This window comes from Ambystoma mexicanum, chromosome 1q (genome assembly GCF_040938575.1).
Source record: "Ambystoma mexicanum isolate Mex_15411 chromosome 1q, UKY_AmexF1_1, whole genome shotgun sequence".
NCBI lineage: Eukaryota > Metazoa > Chordata > Amphibia > Caudata > Ambystomatidae > Ambystoma > Ambystoma mexicanum.
In genome coordinates, this window is record NC_090922.1 from 590,358,381 (window position 1) to 590,374,565 (window position 16,185).

Genomic DNA, 16,185 nt, shown 5'->3' on the forward strand with positions numbered 1-16,185 from the left:
GCCCCATTTAGCTGATACAGTTGACTGTGGAAATCTGCATCTTCGCTCAAGACATCTAAACGGAATCACAAATGTACCCCTTGTCGCATTTTGAACGGTCTAATTTATTTCCATAATGTTATGGACAAAAAGGTTTTTCTTTTCTTTGTTTTTGGAGCTTCCAATATGCTGTACATTGTGCATAATTACAAGTGGCAGGCTGAACTCCATAAGCTGCAGAATGATTGGTCTTAAATAAGTTACCATTGCATACTTCCGTTTGAATGGGGAATGTACAGCTACAGTCATTCTCTTTTTGCTTAATGTTTTTCTATAAGGATTTATGGTTTATTATATATATTTAACTACCACAGCTGAGAATATATGTGGTCAGTTAAGGCCTAAATTGCAGGCTAGGCACACATTCTATGTTTTCCACTTAAGTGTGTGATCTTGTACAACTCATTTCCTCTTACTGTACCTTATCTACCTAAATTGTTAGTCTGTTGAAAAAACAAGTGATGTAAGTGTCATTTTCACCAGTTATTGTCAGGGCCCAGTTAAAAATAACTCTAATTTCTGAAAATGATAACAAAAACATGCTCTAGGAAACCAGATATTGAATTGCTTACAATGCGATTAATTGCAAATTCAGGAAATTGTATGTGATCCTTTACATCATATATTAATTATTGATGTTGCAATATGCAGTGAACACGAGAGCGCAAGACCATTTTGCACAAGATCAAAAGGCACTCCAGTACAATCCTACCACTTCCCAACATTGACTAAAGGGTAACTCACAAGCGTAATGCAGCATACACTTCCTCTGAGTTATGCACTTAATAAGAATTGCTTGCCTGTGACACTAATGCAAAGCACAGTCACCTCTATTGGGGCAAATACACTTCTCTACACTATTATAAAAGGCACTCAAAGTGAACTGTGGTTGTTCCTGATTCTAATGTTATGCGTCCACAATGTGTGGGTTCATAGCATATTGTATCATTTTAAGGTGGTGGGTGACGTTATGCAAACGTCTTATAGGACGAGGCATGGGCGTGCCAGTAACACCCAAGTAACCCTCAAGTGAGTCCACTTCAAAAAGTTGTCATCTATGCCTAATAGACAGGGCTGGACTGGGAACTAAAAGAGGCCCTGGAAATAATTACTGGGGACCAACAGAGGCCATGGAAATAAAGTTCAAAGTGGCCCCATATGACACATTTTCAGCAAGCCCAATGCTTTTCCTATGAGAAAATTTGGAAATACCACAGAAAAGAGGCCCAGGGTGCAGAGGCCCACCGGGAAATCTCCAGAGTTCCGTATAGGCCAGTCCACCCCTGCTAATAGAGATTTTGACTTGGGGCCTTCTGGAGACACTCTAGTGTTGCATCTTGCTGAGCTACCTGGAAGGCCCACGCTTGCTTGTGGTTATTTTAATAGCCTGCTTGGGATAAAGCACCCCCTTCTCAAGCCATCACATAGCACACCTGCACTGCCTTCCCGGCAATCCCACACTCGAGACTGTCTCTGTATCCCTACAGTCCTACTACCAGCACTTGACACCAGCTGGCCGTACTTTTTGTAATTCTATTATCCCATGCGCTGCACTTTTCCCTCCTCCTCTCCCCTGCACTTTGCCCCTTTCCCATGCACTTGCGCGATCAGAATGACGTTGTCTGTCTTCCCTCTGTCCCCCCCCCCCCCTTGCATCGTCACGCCTTGAAACACTTGTGTATAGGCGCGTTATAAATGGCATATCATATCATAGTCCTGCACTGAAGTGATCAGCTTTTGTTTTCTGCAATTGAGCATGATTCAGGCGAAATAGCTGCAGCTGGCATAGCTCAGTGTGCAGGCCATGGGTGCCGGGGTGACTGTAGCCCTGGGCACGTCCCTAAAGAAGGGCAAATGTTGGGTGATTGGCCAAGGGAATGTGTATAAAACTGCATGCTGCGACGGACAATTATTGAAAATAATGGTGGTTGTTTTCTTTCACTGTTGATGTTAAACTTGTAAAACGCAGAGTTGGTGTTGGACTGGATGAAAGGCAGGTCCATGTATGGGGTTTATATTGGGGTTTGGGGGCTGAAGACGTATGGATCTTTGAAAGCGTGCGGGGGAGGAAGGGAACATGTTTTTACCCCTGATTTGCACAGACCCGCCCTCTGATTATCGTGTGCATTTTATCCTGCTTGTGGCAGCTCTCAAGGTCAGCAGGTGCCTTTAGAGACGGATCTGAATTTTGGGTGGACTGGAGTTTAATTAGCCCAATGGGGTTGCGCCACTGTCATAAACTTAAGTGAGACATACAGTCGGTGGGCTGCCACCTGCAAACACAGTCTGCTGTATTGTGATTAAGGTGATTCCTGCACAGAAGCTTACCTTTCTCTTGTGTTTCTTCTCCCAGGCCTATTCCGTGTATGATGAAGAGTTGGGATATTGCCAGGGGATGTCTTTTCTGGCTGCCGTCTTGTTACTACATGTGAGTACATCACTGAGTTTAAACACTGGTGTGTAAAACTACACGATGCTGGGTCTGCAACCCGTGGCTCTCTAGATGATTTGGACAATAACCTCAATGGTCCTTCACCATTGACTACTCTGGAAAGTGCTGATGGGAGCTGTAGTCCAAAACAGTTGGAGAGCCATAGGTTCCAGAACCCTCTTTGCTCCAAATTCTACACCTCTTAGAGAATTAAGTGATTTAGGAAGTTAAAATAGAAGCATATAATATTTGTATAAAAACGCACTTAATGTTTTTATAATATAGTTGTCTCATCAATTTTCACCTGTAATAAGAACATGACATCACTACCCAACTGTAGTAGCTTACAGTTCAGTCACAGAGGTGCTGTCGAGCAAGCAGACAGCAGACTTTCAGCTGCCACTACAGCATTTCGTTGAAGGCATGATCAGCTTTTGCGATTCCCCTTTTCTGAACTTGCTGTTACAATTCAGAGCTATTACTTGATACAGTTATAATGATAGTAATAGGATTGTTTAGTCCAGTGCTGGACCCAGGAGAACTGTCAACTGTCTTCATGTTCCAATTCTTAAAAACCACAAAACAGCTTTTAAACACATGCAATTAATCTGCTCACAATATTTATTTGCGGGATCTTGCAAACTGTGCGTTGGTACCTTTTCTGCCAATCAGCCGTATCTGCACTTACTTTGCATGTGCACAGTTGCAAGCTATCGTGCATCAGCGCACGCACACGACCAAGTATTGAAGGAGATAACCGTGTGGCAAACCTCTGTAACAACTAATCATCATGTTGTGTTTTTTTAATTGGCTTCAAATGTCTGGAATCCCAGAAATGTGGCTAATCACCGGAAACGAAAAGAGCAGTGCATGTAGAAATTCAGAAAAGTACATTCTAATGTATTGTTTTATTGGGGTTACAGCCTCTTCTTCAAGAGCAAACGAACCATGCAAAGAAATGCATAAACATGCGCACCCATTTCTTCAAGCGACCGCTTTCACCACCGCGACTTGCTGGTTTCATTGGCCACTTTGCCCCCATGGCAGGTCCGTCGGTATCTAGCCATGGCCAGTGGCTAATTTGCACAGGTCCTGGCCAAAGGCCATTCCCAAGGCCCTCACCAAGACACCCAAAGTCTGGGCTGAGTCTGGGACCTGATCTTGGTTCACTGATCAACCTATGGACGTCTGCTAGTCTGGTGAAAAAAATGTTTTTTTCTTTTTTTTTGGCCTATTCCACACATTTAGGGCCCCTTCTCATTTTCCCTACAGCTGCAATATGCACATTTTGAATTTTGTTTTCCACGTAGGGTGTAATCGTCTTCACCACGTGTGACCACAGATATCACTACTTGATTTTTGCCTCTTTTGGCACTTTTAAAACAAACCGTTGCACGGATTTGCAACACATTTGCAAAAGCACCTTTTCGGGACTTGAAGCCCCCACTAAAGCTTGATGTATAGACACGCAGCGGTTCAGGCTGTGGCACGACCAAAAATTTGTATTTTGAGAATGAAATGGGAAAGCGAGTACCACTAGGACAATTAATCTCTCCAGGCACTGAAAAAGAGCCCACATTTATGTGTCGGAATTAGTGGCTTCTAAAGACGTACTGTTTGTGTACATGTGGATGCATGATTGTAAAAAAGAATATGAAAAATGGTGCATTATAAAAGTCATGGTCGAATAAAATTGGTCAAAAATACCAATTGCGCAGCATACTGAGTCATAAAACTGGCCCACAAAACCAGCCCACACTTGCAAGTCGGGTCTCGTCGGCCCTTAAGGAATTGCTCTATTCTCCTACTGGCCAGTCCAAGCCTGCCGCTCCCCTTAGTGAGGAATTGCGCTATTCTCCTACCAGCCTGCTGCTCCCCTCAGTGAGGAATTGCGCTATTCTCCTACCCGCCAGTCCAAGCCTGCTACTCCCCTTAGTGAGGAATTGCGCTATTCTCCTACCAGCTTGCCGCTCCCCTCATTGAGGAATCGTGCTATTCTCCTACCAGCCTGCTGCTCCCCTCAGTGAGGAATTGCGCTATTCTCCTACCGGCCAGTGGCCAGTCCAAGCCTGCCGCTCCCCTCAGTGAGGAATTGCGCTATTCTCCTACCGGCCAGTGGCCAGTCCAAGCCTGCTGCTCCCCTTAGTGAGGAATTGCGCTATTCTCCTACCAGCCTGCCGCGCCCCTTGGTGAGTAATTGCGCTATTCTCCTATCAGCCTGCCGCTCCCCTTACTGAGGAATTGCACTATTCTCCTACCGGCCAGTGGCCAGTCCAAGCCTGCCGCTCCCCTTAGTGAGGAATTGTGCTATTCTCCAGCATGGATTCACATGCTCATGAATATTCCCCGTCGTCAGGCTGGGAATCCTCGGTAAAGAAAAAATCAGTATCAGTTTCGTTTCTGATCTGTCTTTCGTAGTAGTAACCAATCACTGATCTCTGCATCATACTGACCACAGCCAATGACTGCCATCTGCCTAAGCCCTGCCTCTGGCAGCCATCTTCAGATTTTTACCGCACGTTCAAGTGTTGGGAGTCCTCGTGCTTAGCTCTCGAGCTTTTACTGCGTGTTTCGCGCTTTTTTCAGGTGTATTTTCACATTTTTTCGGTTAATCGAGCCTCAAGCTCCACCGTTTCTACTCCCGTTAACGGGTACCCGTTGCGGGATTTTCCTACGCCCCTCAAGGGTGAAGATTTCGTTGAATCAACCTCTTGGAGGATTCCAGAAGATTTGCGGCCTACTTCGAGATGGCCCAGGACGCGAGTTCGTCATCCGGACCCAAGCTGTTTCGCAGCTGCCCTGGAGGCGGGCTGCAGAATGTGTTTAAGGAGGACGAACATTCGCGATGCCTCTGCTGTCTTCCTGGGGACAAGACTCATGTAGAGAAGGACTGCCAGTTCTGCAAAAACTTGTCGGAGCGGACCATGAGGGACCGTCTATCTCGTCTCGCCATCTGGTTGGAGAAGGGCTTGATGGGTGAGAAGAAGAAGAAAGGGTCCAAGCGGGCTTCTAAGCCCTGTGCGGGCGCCCCGGCGACGGGGGCCCAACAACAGGCCAAGTGCTGCGAGTCCGCTGGCTCCGGGAGCGCCGAAAGGTCGGGCTCTTCGGTCGCCAGGCAGGGCGCACCTTCCCCGGCACCGTCAACCACGAGCCAGCGCTCCGGTTCAGGGAAGAGGAAGTCCGAGACCCCGGTTAAGCTTCGGGAGAAGCCCCGTCCGATCTCGGGAGAGGGGGAGCGAGGCGTCGCCCCTCCCCCTAAGGGGAAGGCCCAGGACACACCTAAGGTGGTGAAGGCCCCTACCCAGCAGGCAAAGGCCTCTATCGAGGCGATTGCGGCGACTCTGTCCAAGCCGGCAGAGACCCCGCCAGCGGAGATTGCCTCCGGGACTAGAGTTTGCCTGCCGCCAAGGAGGGAATCCTCTTTTCAGCCCATCGTCATGGCCCCCATGATGGAACAAGGGGGGGGGGGCACGGTAGCCTCCTCGAGCTCGGAGTCAGCCTCGGAGGGGGAACTGACAGAGGTCGCGAGGAATCTCGAAGTACAATTCGAGAAGGTTTGGTCCCGCAAGGAAGATCCTCGGGAGATAACTGAGGAAGACGACGATGGTGAGGAAGAGCAGCTTTCCCTTCCGGCGCAGCTGGAACCTAGGCCTCAGGATAGCTCGGCGGCCATTTTGTTTGCTATCCAGTCCTTATGCTCTGAGATAAGGACGAGATTACCACGGCCCAGGCCGGAGGACCCGCAACCTGGCCCGTCGGGAAGTCCTCAGAACAAATGACAGAGGACCCAACCCTCTCCTCCGCTCGCCCCCGTAAGGCCTGCAGTTCCCTCCTCATCCTCCCACGAGTCGGGTGATGAGGGTGCGGTGGGCTAGACGACGGGTTCTGAGGGCGACGACGACGGAACGGGTCTCCCGTCGCACGGGCATCTCCGCCTGACGAGATTGGCTCATTCCACGCCATGATCGCCAGGGAGTCCGAATTGTTCCAGCTCTGCCCGGAGGAGCAGAAAAAGGAAGGTTTCGTCTATCAGCGCCAGGAGGCCAAGAGGAAAACTGTCATCGCGGTGCCTCTAATCGATGACATCTAGGAGGAGGGCCTGTCGGTACTCAAGAACCCCTCCACGGCACCAGCCAAACGGGACCGGTACGAGAAGAAGTACCGGGTCCCTGAGACCGCTCCCCTGTGCCTCAGGGCCCAGCCAACGCCAGACTCGGTCGTCTCGGCGGCGGCGAAGAAGAAAGCGGCGGGGTTAGGAGCCTCAACGCCGAATTCCCCTCCGGACGGCGAGGGAAAGAAGTTGGACACCATGGGGCGACGGGTCATTTCGTCGGCGGCGACGACGATCAAAGCGGCCAAAGCCCTGGCGATCGTGGCCCGTTACGACAGGGAGCTCTGGTTTAAGCTGGCCCCCATATTGGACTTCCTACCGGACGACAAGAGATCCGAGGCCCTGGAAATACTTCAAGAAGGCGAGGTGGCGTCGGACCACGCCATAACGGTGGCAACCGATATTGCCGATACCGGGTTCCGCCAGCTGGGCAACGGAGTTTGCCTACGACGACGGGGTTGGCTCCGGGCGACCGACTTCCGTCAGGACGTCCAGACCAGGGGGTTGGACATGCCGTTCGACGGCAGCAACTTGTTCAGGAAGGCGGTGGACGAATATCCCTCCAAGCCATAAAGACGGACACAGAGACGGCCCGCGCCCTAGGAGCCCTTCAGCAACGACGGCCCTTTCGGAGCTCCTGAGGCAGACAGGGGGCCTCCAAGGGATCTAGCGGTGCCTCGTCGTCCTACCGCCAGGCGGTACGCTCCTCGTCTCAGGAGGCCTACAGGGGTCGCAGCAAGCAGGGAGCGCCTCGCCGCCGTCGGCAAGGTGGCCAGGGCGGCAAGGCCACCACCTCCAAGCAGGACTGAACCGGCCGTGGCCTCGGGCCCCCACCGAAGCACCCCGGTGGGAGGCCGGCTGACAAAGTTCGCCGGCGTGTGGAAGTCCATCTCCACCGATTATTGGGTGCTGGATACCCTGGCAAGAGGACACTCTATCAAATTCCTGAAGAAGTGCCCTCACATTCCACCTGTGGCCAGGAAGGAAAATCATGTCCCGCAACTGCTGTTGGAAGTAAGGGCGATGCTCAAGAAGGGTGCCATTGAGCTCGTCCCAAAGAGGCTTCGGGGCTGCGGAGTTTACTCAAGGTACTTCCGCGTAAAAAAGAAGACAGGAGGATGGCGCCCCATCCTGGACCTACGACGACTGAACAAGTACATCAAGGCAGAGAAGTTCCATATGGTCACCCTCCAGCATGTGCTGGGACAGCTGGAGGAGGGCGATTTCCTGTCGTCGTCGGACTTGGAGGATGCGTACTTCCACATCCCCATTCTAAAAATACACCAGTTCAAGGCCCTCCCGTTCGGATTGAAGTCGGCACCCAGGGTGTTCACCAAGTGCATCGCACCGGTGGCGGCGCGGCTGCGCCTACAGGGGATCCACGTCTACCCCTACCTGGATGACTGGCTCATCCGGGCAAGGACAAGGGAGCTCGCCGTGGAGCACACTGCGAAGACCGTCCAGCTGCTCACGGACCTGGGATTCTCCATCAACTTTCCAAAATCCCACCTGGTTCCGTCGCAAGTCGCCCTGTTTCTGGGAGCCAAGCTCGACACAGTGGCGCGGCTGGCCTCGCCGTCGGAGGAAAGGATCAGGACCATTCTGGGCAAGGTGCAGCGTCTGCTAGCCACAGACATGGCCAGGGTAAGATCTATCAAGTCCCTCCTCGGCATGATGTCCTCCTGCATTTATCTGGTGCGCCTTTGCAGGCTTCGGATGAGACTCTTACAGGAGTTCCTCGACGCCCGCTGGATCCAGTTGACGGGCAGCTTCGAGGACAGGGTCCCTCAACGAGACGTTCCGTCAGGCGATCCAGTGGTGGGGTACCCGCTCCCATCTGTCGGCGGGCACAGACTTTCAGACCCCAGCTCACCAGGTGACGGTGATGACGGACGCCTCCCTGGAAGGTTGGGGAGCACACTCCGGAGATCTTCACGCGAGATGCCTTTGGCTCCCGGAGGAGAAGTCTCTCCACATCAACATCTTGGAGCTCCGCGCAGTGTTCTGGGCCCTCAAGTCCTTTCTTCCGTCCCTCAAGGGCAAGGTGGTGAGGATCTTCACCGACAACACCACCACAATGTTCTACATCCAGAAGCAGGGCGGAACCAGGTCCCCCGCCCTATCCAAGGAAGCCCAGGATCTGTGGCATTGGGCCGTCGCCCAAGGGATGTTTCTGGTGCCTCTTCATCTGGCAGGAATAAAAAACACGAACGCCGACTCACTCAGGAAGGAGCTGCGCTCGTGCCACGAGTGGGAACTACGCCAGGATCAAGTGGACCGACTCTTCCGACGATGGGGCGAACCCCAAATCGATCTCTTTGCGACAGCGACAAATTCCAAGTGCCGGAGGTTCGCCAGCAGGTTCCCCCAGCCGAGGAGCATGGGCGATGCTTTCTCGTTCCCCTGGGACGGCCTATTTCTTTATGCGTTCCCTCCGCTGCCGTTGCTGCTCCGGCTCATCAACCAGCTCAAGAGGTCCCGGTGAAGGATGATCCTCGTCGCACCGGCGTGGCCGAGACAGATCTGGTTCCCGGACCTTCTGGACTTGTCAACGTCCCCACCAGTCAAGCTGCCAAAGGACGCAGACCTTCTCTCCAGAGAAGGAGGTGCCATTCTTCACCACAACCCGAAGTCGCTGAACTTGCAGGCCTGGCTCCTGCAGCACTAGAGTTTGGAGGGTACGACATCCCGGCCGACTGCAGAGAGGTTCTTGCAAAGGCCAGGGCGTCCTCAACTCTCAAGTGCTACGGACATAAATGGAAGAGGTTCTCTGTCTGGTGCCGTGCACAGAAGATTAACCCTCTGCGGATTACGGCCCCTCAAGTACTGCCGTACCTACTGTCGCTGGCCAAAGCTGGACTGGCTCACGCCTCCATCAAAATACATCTGGCTGCAATCTCCCGATATACCAGGACAACTGGTCGGGCGTCCTTGTGGTCTCATCGCCTGGTGAAAGAATTCATGATCATTCCCGCCGGTGAAGGCTCCTGCCCCGGCGTGGGAGCTTAATGTGGTGCTGACCAAGCTCATGGGGGCCCCATTCGAGCCTTTGCATTCGGCGCCTTTGAAGTTCCTGTCATGGAAGACAGCTTTCCTCGTGGCCATCACCTCCGCACGACGAGTGGGAGAGATCCAGGCCCTATCTTGCAAGCCTCCATAGTTGACTTTTCATGACACGAGGGTGGTGCTGAGGATACACCCATCCTTTATGCCCAAGGTGCCGTCGGACTTCCACCTCAACGAGCCCTTGGTGTTGCCAATTTTCTTCCCGTCGCCTTTGTCGCCGGCCGAGAGGACTTTGCACTCGCTGGATGTAGCTAGGGCGCTGAAGTTCTACGTGGACCGCACAAAGAGTTTTCGGAAGACGTCACAGCTGTTTGTGAACTTTGGGACTGTGAATCAAGGGAAGGCTCTCTCGAAGACTTCCATTTCCAGGTGGCTCTCCGGCTGCATCATGCACTGTCTCCGGTTGGCAAACCGACAGCTGCCCGGCCGTCCGAGAGCCCATTCGACCAGAGCGATCGCTGCTACCACGGCGTTCCTGTCTGGTGTGCCCCTGCTGGACATCTGCAGGGCTGCGACGTGGAGGTCGACGCACACCTTCACAAGATTCTACTCCATCGATCGGGACTCCAGGGAGGAGTCCAGGGTCAGCCAAGCAGTGCTGCGCAACCTGTTCGCCTAAGGTGAGCCTGGGGAGGATGTAAGAGTTGCTTAATGTTGAGTTGTTGTATTGCTTAATGTTGAGCCTGTTGCCAACTCCCGTGGTTGTGCATGTGTGTACTGCTATGTATTCTCTTATTTATGAGCATGTGAATCCATGCCAGACCCATGCTGGAGAACAACAGTTACAGGTAAGTAACTTGTTCCTTCTCCTACCAGCCTGCCGCTCCCCTTAGTGAGGAATTGCGCTATTCTCCTTCCAGCCTGCCTCTCCCCTTAGTGAGGAATTGCTCTATTGTCCTACCGGCCAGTCCAAGCCTGCCGCTCCCCTCAGTGAGGAATTGCACTATTCTCCTACCGGCCAGTCCAACCCTGCCGCTCCGCTCAGTGAGTAATTGCGCTATTCTCCTACCAGCCTGCCGCTCCCCTTAGTGAAACAGCAAAAACCTTTCCAAAACAATTCTGTTCTATATTTTACATCTGTCAAACAGCTCCAGTGTAAGCCACCCAAAAAGTGGGCTTTCTATGTTGAGTCTAACTTCACATAGCTGACAAGTTTCCCTGTTCCATGCTGAATCTTTGAGCTAGTCCTGTTTTTTTTTCTAGACTGCATGCTGGGACTTGTAGGCCAACCCTTTCAGTGGGGAAAACAAAACTACACGTCCAGCATGCATTTGGAATCAAAACCCAGGGCTGGCTCGAGGTATCACGCATGGAACTGGGACACTTGGCAGAGAGGACTTTACCATGACTACAGGGCTGTTATCGCAAGTCATATAATCTGAAGACGCTTAGGGCCTGATTCATGGAAGTGTTTTATAATGGCGCAGTGCCATAGGGAAACGTTCTGTGAATCAGGCCCTTTGTGTCTCCAATAGTGTAGTTAGGGTTGTTCGAGTAATTTTGGGGGTAGCTTCAAGCCATGGCATTGAGGAGATTTTGACTGTGGCTGTTCCAGTAGAGGTACCTGGTGACAGCAACTTCTTTTAAGTGGGTTACGTTCGTATCTGGCCAACTTCTATGATTTCAGACATGGACCGACCCCCAACAGAGATAGTAAGTAATGAATACAGGATCCTATGCAGGCCAGTGCTTAAGATTCCAGACTCATTCACCACTGATTATGCAGTCTTATTCCTAGCTTTTTAAAAGACCCGGGTGTACCTTGATGTTGCCACCATCTTGGGGGCAATTGAAAGCAGGTGTTCTCATCTTCAAAGGGGGTGGGGGGACTTTTCCCCCATATTAATTTGAGATTCGAACCTTAATGAGGTTAAATGGCCTTTTTTGAACCCAAGACAAGTTGATGAGTTTTTCTTTGCCTATAAGTCTGATTATTTAACTGTGCGCGTATGCTCTGTCGTGGGTGAAGGATGAGCCGGGATGTGTTGCCGCCCCCACACTCTTCACAAGTGTTCCGATGCTGTATGTTAATGCGGAAAATCACTGATGTGCTGGCACAAGTAACAGCAGAATTAAGACAAGATGTGCGAGACTAGGAAGATGCGCTGCACGACGTGAGCCAGACAAACATGGACTGGCAGGGAGCTCGATGCTGACGGAGCAGAATACCGATGTGAAGGCTTGGGTTCGCGGTTCCAGGGTCTGTCTTAGGTCAATGTTAGGCTTGGCCAGAGAATTTATGCAACCAGTGTTGATTTTTGTTGGCTCGATGAGCACCAACGACAGCTATTTTATTTCAGATGTGCAGGTGAAACTTGTCTCACTGAAGAATGTGGGTGCAGTAATGAGTGGTAGGCACAGCTGGGCATGAATAAACCTTGCATATCCTCTGACTGCTGGAATCCACCATAACATAAAATAGGAGTTCTAGTCGGTAACTTTGTCTTGTGTGCACAGATAACGAGAACCATAGATGTTTCAGTGACACAGGAGAAGGTATGAGGGCCTCTCGTTGGCAGTTCACTGGGACACTCCTGAAGAAGGTATCTGTAGAAATGAAAGACTAGAATTCTATATTAAATGTATTCATATATGGATGAACCATGACCATGGACCTGAGCCAAGGGGCACCAAAGGTACGTCTTTAATCATGGGCAAAAGGGACATGTTCCCTCAGCCTCCCAATTTAAGAGCCCCTAGGTTCCCAACTGATTACAGTCTGCTGCCAGTGGCATGCACCGGCAGCAGCTTCCAAAAATGTACTGCTATGTCCCATCCCTCCATACTGCATCAGCATCCCTTCTTAGGGGGACCAGAACTTTTTCCCCCAATTTAAAAAAGTGGTGGCGCAGCTGTGGGCGTGAGCATGCTCAAGCTGACTCTTCCCTCCTTTGCCTTACCTCAACGGGATCTGACCTGTTCTCACAGTGCTTGTGGTTCCTTAAGCTAGTCTTCTGGATAATTCCATGGCGTTTCGCTTTCCCCAAACTTCATTTTTTCTGTTCAGTCACTCACCGGCATCTGGTGCCTCACCTCCCGCGGGTGCATGTTGGCTATGGTGGGATTCAGCAGGTGTGCCTTTTGCCAAGGATCCTTCCCGCCCTTGGAGCCCCACATGCTCTGTCTTCAGTGCTTGGGATCTGATCATCATTGGGACGGCTCAGTCGGGTGTGATTCTCTGGCCTCACACTCGTATAAGAACCGGCTTAGCAGGTGAAGGGCGATCTTTTCCAGGTCACCGCCGGACCACCTGAACGAGCATAGGAAAGCAAGGCCGGAGAAGTAAAGTACAATTTTCTCTGCACCTCACAAAGGCGATTCCTTTGCAGGAAATCCACTGACCTGGAGAGGTCTTTTAGATCCTTGCACCAGCCAGGCTGCCGAGGCTAAATGAGCTACCATCTTTTGGGCTGAGGAGCCTTTGGGCTCTACCGGCACTAGGGCTGACGGACCTCAGAGCCTTACTACCGGTGTAACTCCCGAGGGGCAGCACTGCTCTTCCACCTGGTCTAGGCCTGAGGGGGCGCCTGTACACAAGATTACTGGGCACAGGCCTGAGGGCGATACGTTTACCAGAGGTGTACCTGAGGTCACCACTAGTACTGAGCTTTTGCTCGAGGGTTACAAGGCCTATAACCTCAGGCCCTGGGCTGGACATTTGTTTCCCATGCATTCATGTGGAGAACACAGCGGACAAAATGGCATCCGGTGACAAGATGGTGCCTTGCCGAGATGATCTCCCTAGGCCCCGCGTGCAGGAACCACATGCGGCGGTGACCTCCTCTACCTCAGAAGGTTTGCAAGTAATTGCCAGACCTAGCACCGAATTCACACCAATAGCAGAATGGTCCACCTCTCAAACAACATGGTACACAGCATTTCCTAGTTCCTCGACAACGCTTCGGTACATGGAAGCGGGATATCACCAGCTGAAGCAGCGGTCAAGTAGGACTCCATTGGAATCATATACGCCAACAGCAGCGAGTCAATCCTCCTTACATGGAGGCCATACCTCTGTGAAAGCGGGCCAAGCCTCATTGCAGGCATGCAAGGATTGATTTTTGGACAGGTTCATGCCCCTTTTGAAAACGCAACAGATGAAAGTGATCTTAAAATCATTGATCATGGAGGTCATACTAAAGCCGCCGACACAGCCTACGCTACGCTACCAAAACCACAATTCCTGTGACAGTGCTGAAGGGTCCCATAAATCCTAGTGATGGTGCTCCGTCAACGGCGCAGCCTGTCACCCTAGCTCCCTCTAACATACAGATACCACGGCAGGTCCTACACCTTTGGTGAGTGTGGATCAGCAGGGGGCACACAGACAGGACACGGATGATGATGAAGATATGCCTGTTTCCGCTTCGCTGAAAGCATTCCTTGACTGGAAGGAGGAATTGGCAGAATTTTTAAGGATTCCTCCACCATAGCAAGAATAGCAGGATGTGGGAGTGCTGGCTGAGACCATACAGGCGGCAAACAAGTCGGGAATCTTATTGCAAAAGGATGTAGCCACCCTGGCAAAGAAGGAGTGGCTTAAACCGCACCGCACGCAACCTGTAAACAGGAGGTTGGATGCTAAATAAAGGCAGGCGGAAGGTGAGCTCATGCTACTGTCGTCGCATCCGCAACCGTATTTCTCGTTCATAGCAGCAGCCACGATGTATGCAAACCACAGTCTGCGGCAAAGACGGGCACCTCCGCAGTGACTCTCCTCTCTAGGGAGGATAAACTGCTAGAAGCATTTGGGAAAAAGTTGTACCTGAACTCGGGTTTCCAACTTATGCCATGGCAGATGCCATTTTGGCAGCAGCCTACCAAAAACTATATAGGGAGATCGGTGAGTTTACGTCTGATATCCCTGCACACAGGCAATCAGCCTTCAAAGCAGGCTTGGTGGCGATGAAAGTTATAGCAGAGGACCTGATGGAGGCTTCACTGGCACAGATTGACACGGCAGGCAGAGGGGTATGCATCGCCATGGATATATAATGCATATGTGCAGGATCGCATTCTATACCTGCCATTTGAAGGGGTGGACTTGTTCCATTCGTCCACTGATGACAAGCTCATCAAGAAGAAAGGGAGCTCACAAACGGTCAAATCGCTGGCCATCTTGGCAAAGACAGCCTCCAAGGCATTTGAGCAAGCACAAAGCAGGACAGAGCAAAGACCACGTGCCTTCAGGGGTTTCAGAGGTTTCCAAGACCAGAGAACTAGACAACCGGAGAGGTCCCCAGGTGTAAGCAGCAGCACACCACACCAAAAGTATTTTTTGCGTCCCCCTCCTCAGCACCAGCCTCTGAGGCTAAAAAACAATGAGGGGGCGTCCAGGTCCACAGCACCGCAGTGGGGGGCAGACTGGTGCATCACACTCAGTACTGGCGTCTCCTACTTTCAGACACTTGAGTGTTATCAGTGATGACCACAGTGTTTCGGCTCCCGATTGCTGCACTTCCTCCATCCTCCCCTTCTGTCCTTCAGATAGGTTCTCCAGCACTATCGGTGAAGATCCCTTCTCTAGTGCAGAACAATGCAGTGAAACAAGTGCCTCCTTTGCAGAAGGAGGTCAACCTTTTATTCCAGGATCTTTGCCATTCAAAAGAAGAACCAGTCTGGCCTGCGGGTAGTGTTCGACCCATCCTTCCTCTATCTGTTCCTACCGCTCCAAGATGGTGATGCCGGCATTTATTGTAGAGGCGCTGTGCTTGGGAGACTGGATGTGCTTCCTGGACCTGAAGGACGCAGTTGCACAGCCCTATCTGGCAACCACACAGACATTTTCTAAGATTCTCAGTGATGGGACTACACTTCAAGTACAAGGTCCTGCTGTTTGTCAACTAATGTTTTCTCGCGTAGTCAGGTCAGATCAATTCAAAGGTCCTTCACATGTGGAGGTTTCAGGGGATTCCAGGAAAGGAGGTCTAGGTAACTGTAGCGTTCTTCTAGCACTCATAGCAGGAAACAGCAACGCGTGGATCCTACAGTGTTCTTCTCTCCCACATCTGCCTCACAAATCTCAGAATCTAAAAAGCAATGAGCAAAGTATTCAGGTTCACCATACCCCAGTTGAGGGCAGGTTGGCTCTGCATGTGCCTCAGTGGCGCCATCTTTTTCAAGACCCATGGCTGCTATCACTATCTGTGGTTTCAACAGGCTTTCTCGCATCACCAAACCCTCCCTCTTCCCCTCTCTTTTTTCAGATTGGTACTCCAGCACTACTCAAGGAAATAATGAAGTTGGTTCAGGACCAGGCTGTGGAACCTGTTCCCCATCCTCTCAGGAGTCAGGGCTTCTACTCGAGGATCTTTGCGATTCACAAGAAAAACCAGGTGGGCCTGCAAGTAGTCCTGGACATATCGTACTTCAATCCCTTCCCTTGGAGAAGTTGAAGATGGTGACTCTAGCTCACATTGCTGAGGCTCTCCTCAAAGGAAAATGGATGTGCTCCATGGACCGGAAGGATGCATATTTGCATGTCTCCATATGGCATCCACACAGACAAATGTTGCAATTCAATGTGATGGGCCAACAT

At 51.3% G+C, this 16,185-nt stretch overlaps 1 protein-coding gene across 1 annotated transcript in view; it reads left to right on the plus strand.

Annotated features, from left to right (window-relative positions):
* Positions 1-16,185, plus strand: part of RABGAP1L (RAB GTPase activating protein 1 like) — a 3,056,406-nt gene that overhangs the window by 2,239,656 nt on the left and 800,565 nt on the right. Inside the window, exon 17 of the mRNA XM_069641102.1 lies at positions 2,393-2,467. Coding sequence (XP_069497203.1) covers positions 2,393-2,467 — 75 coding nt within the window. The remainder of the gene's footprint in view (positions 1-2,392; positions 2,468-16,185) is intronic.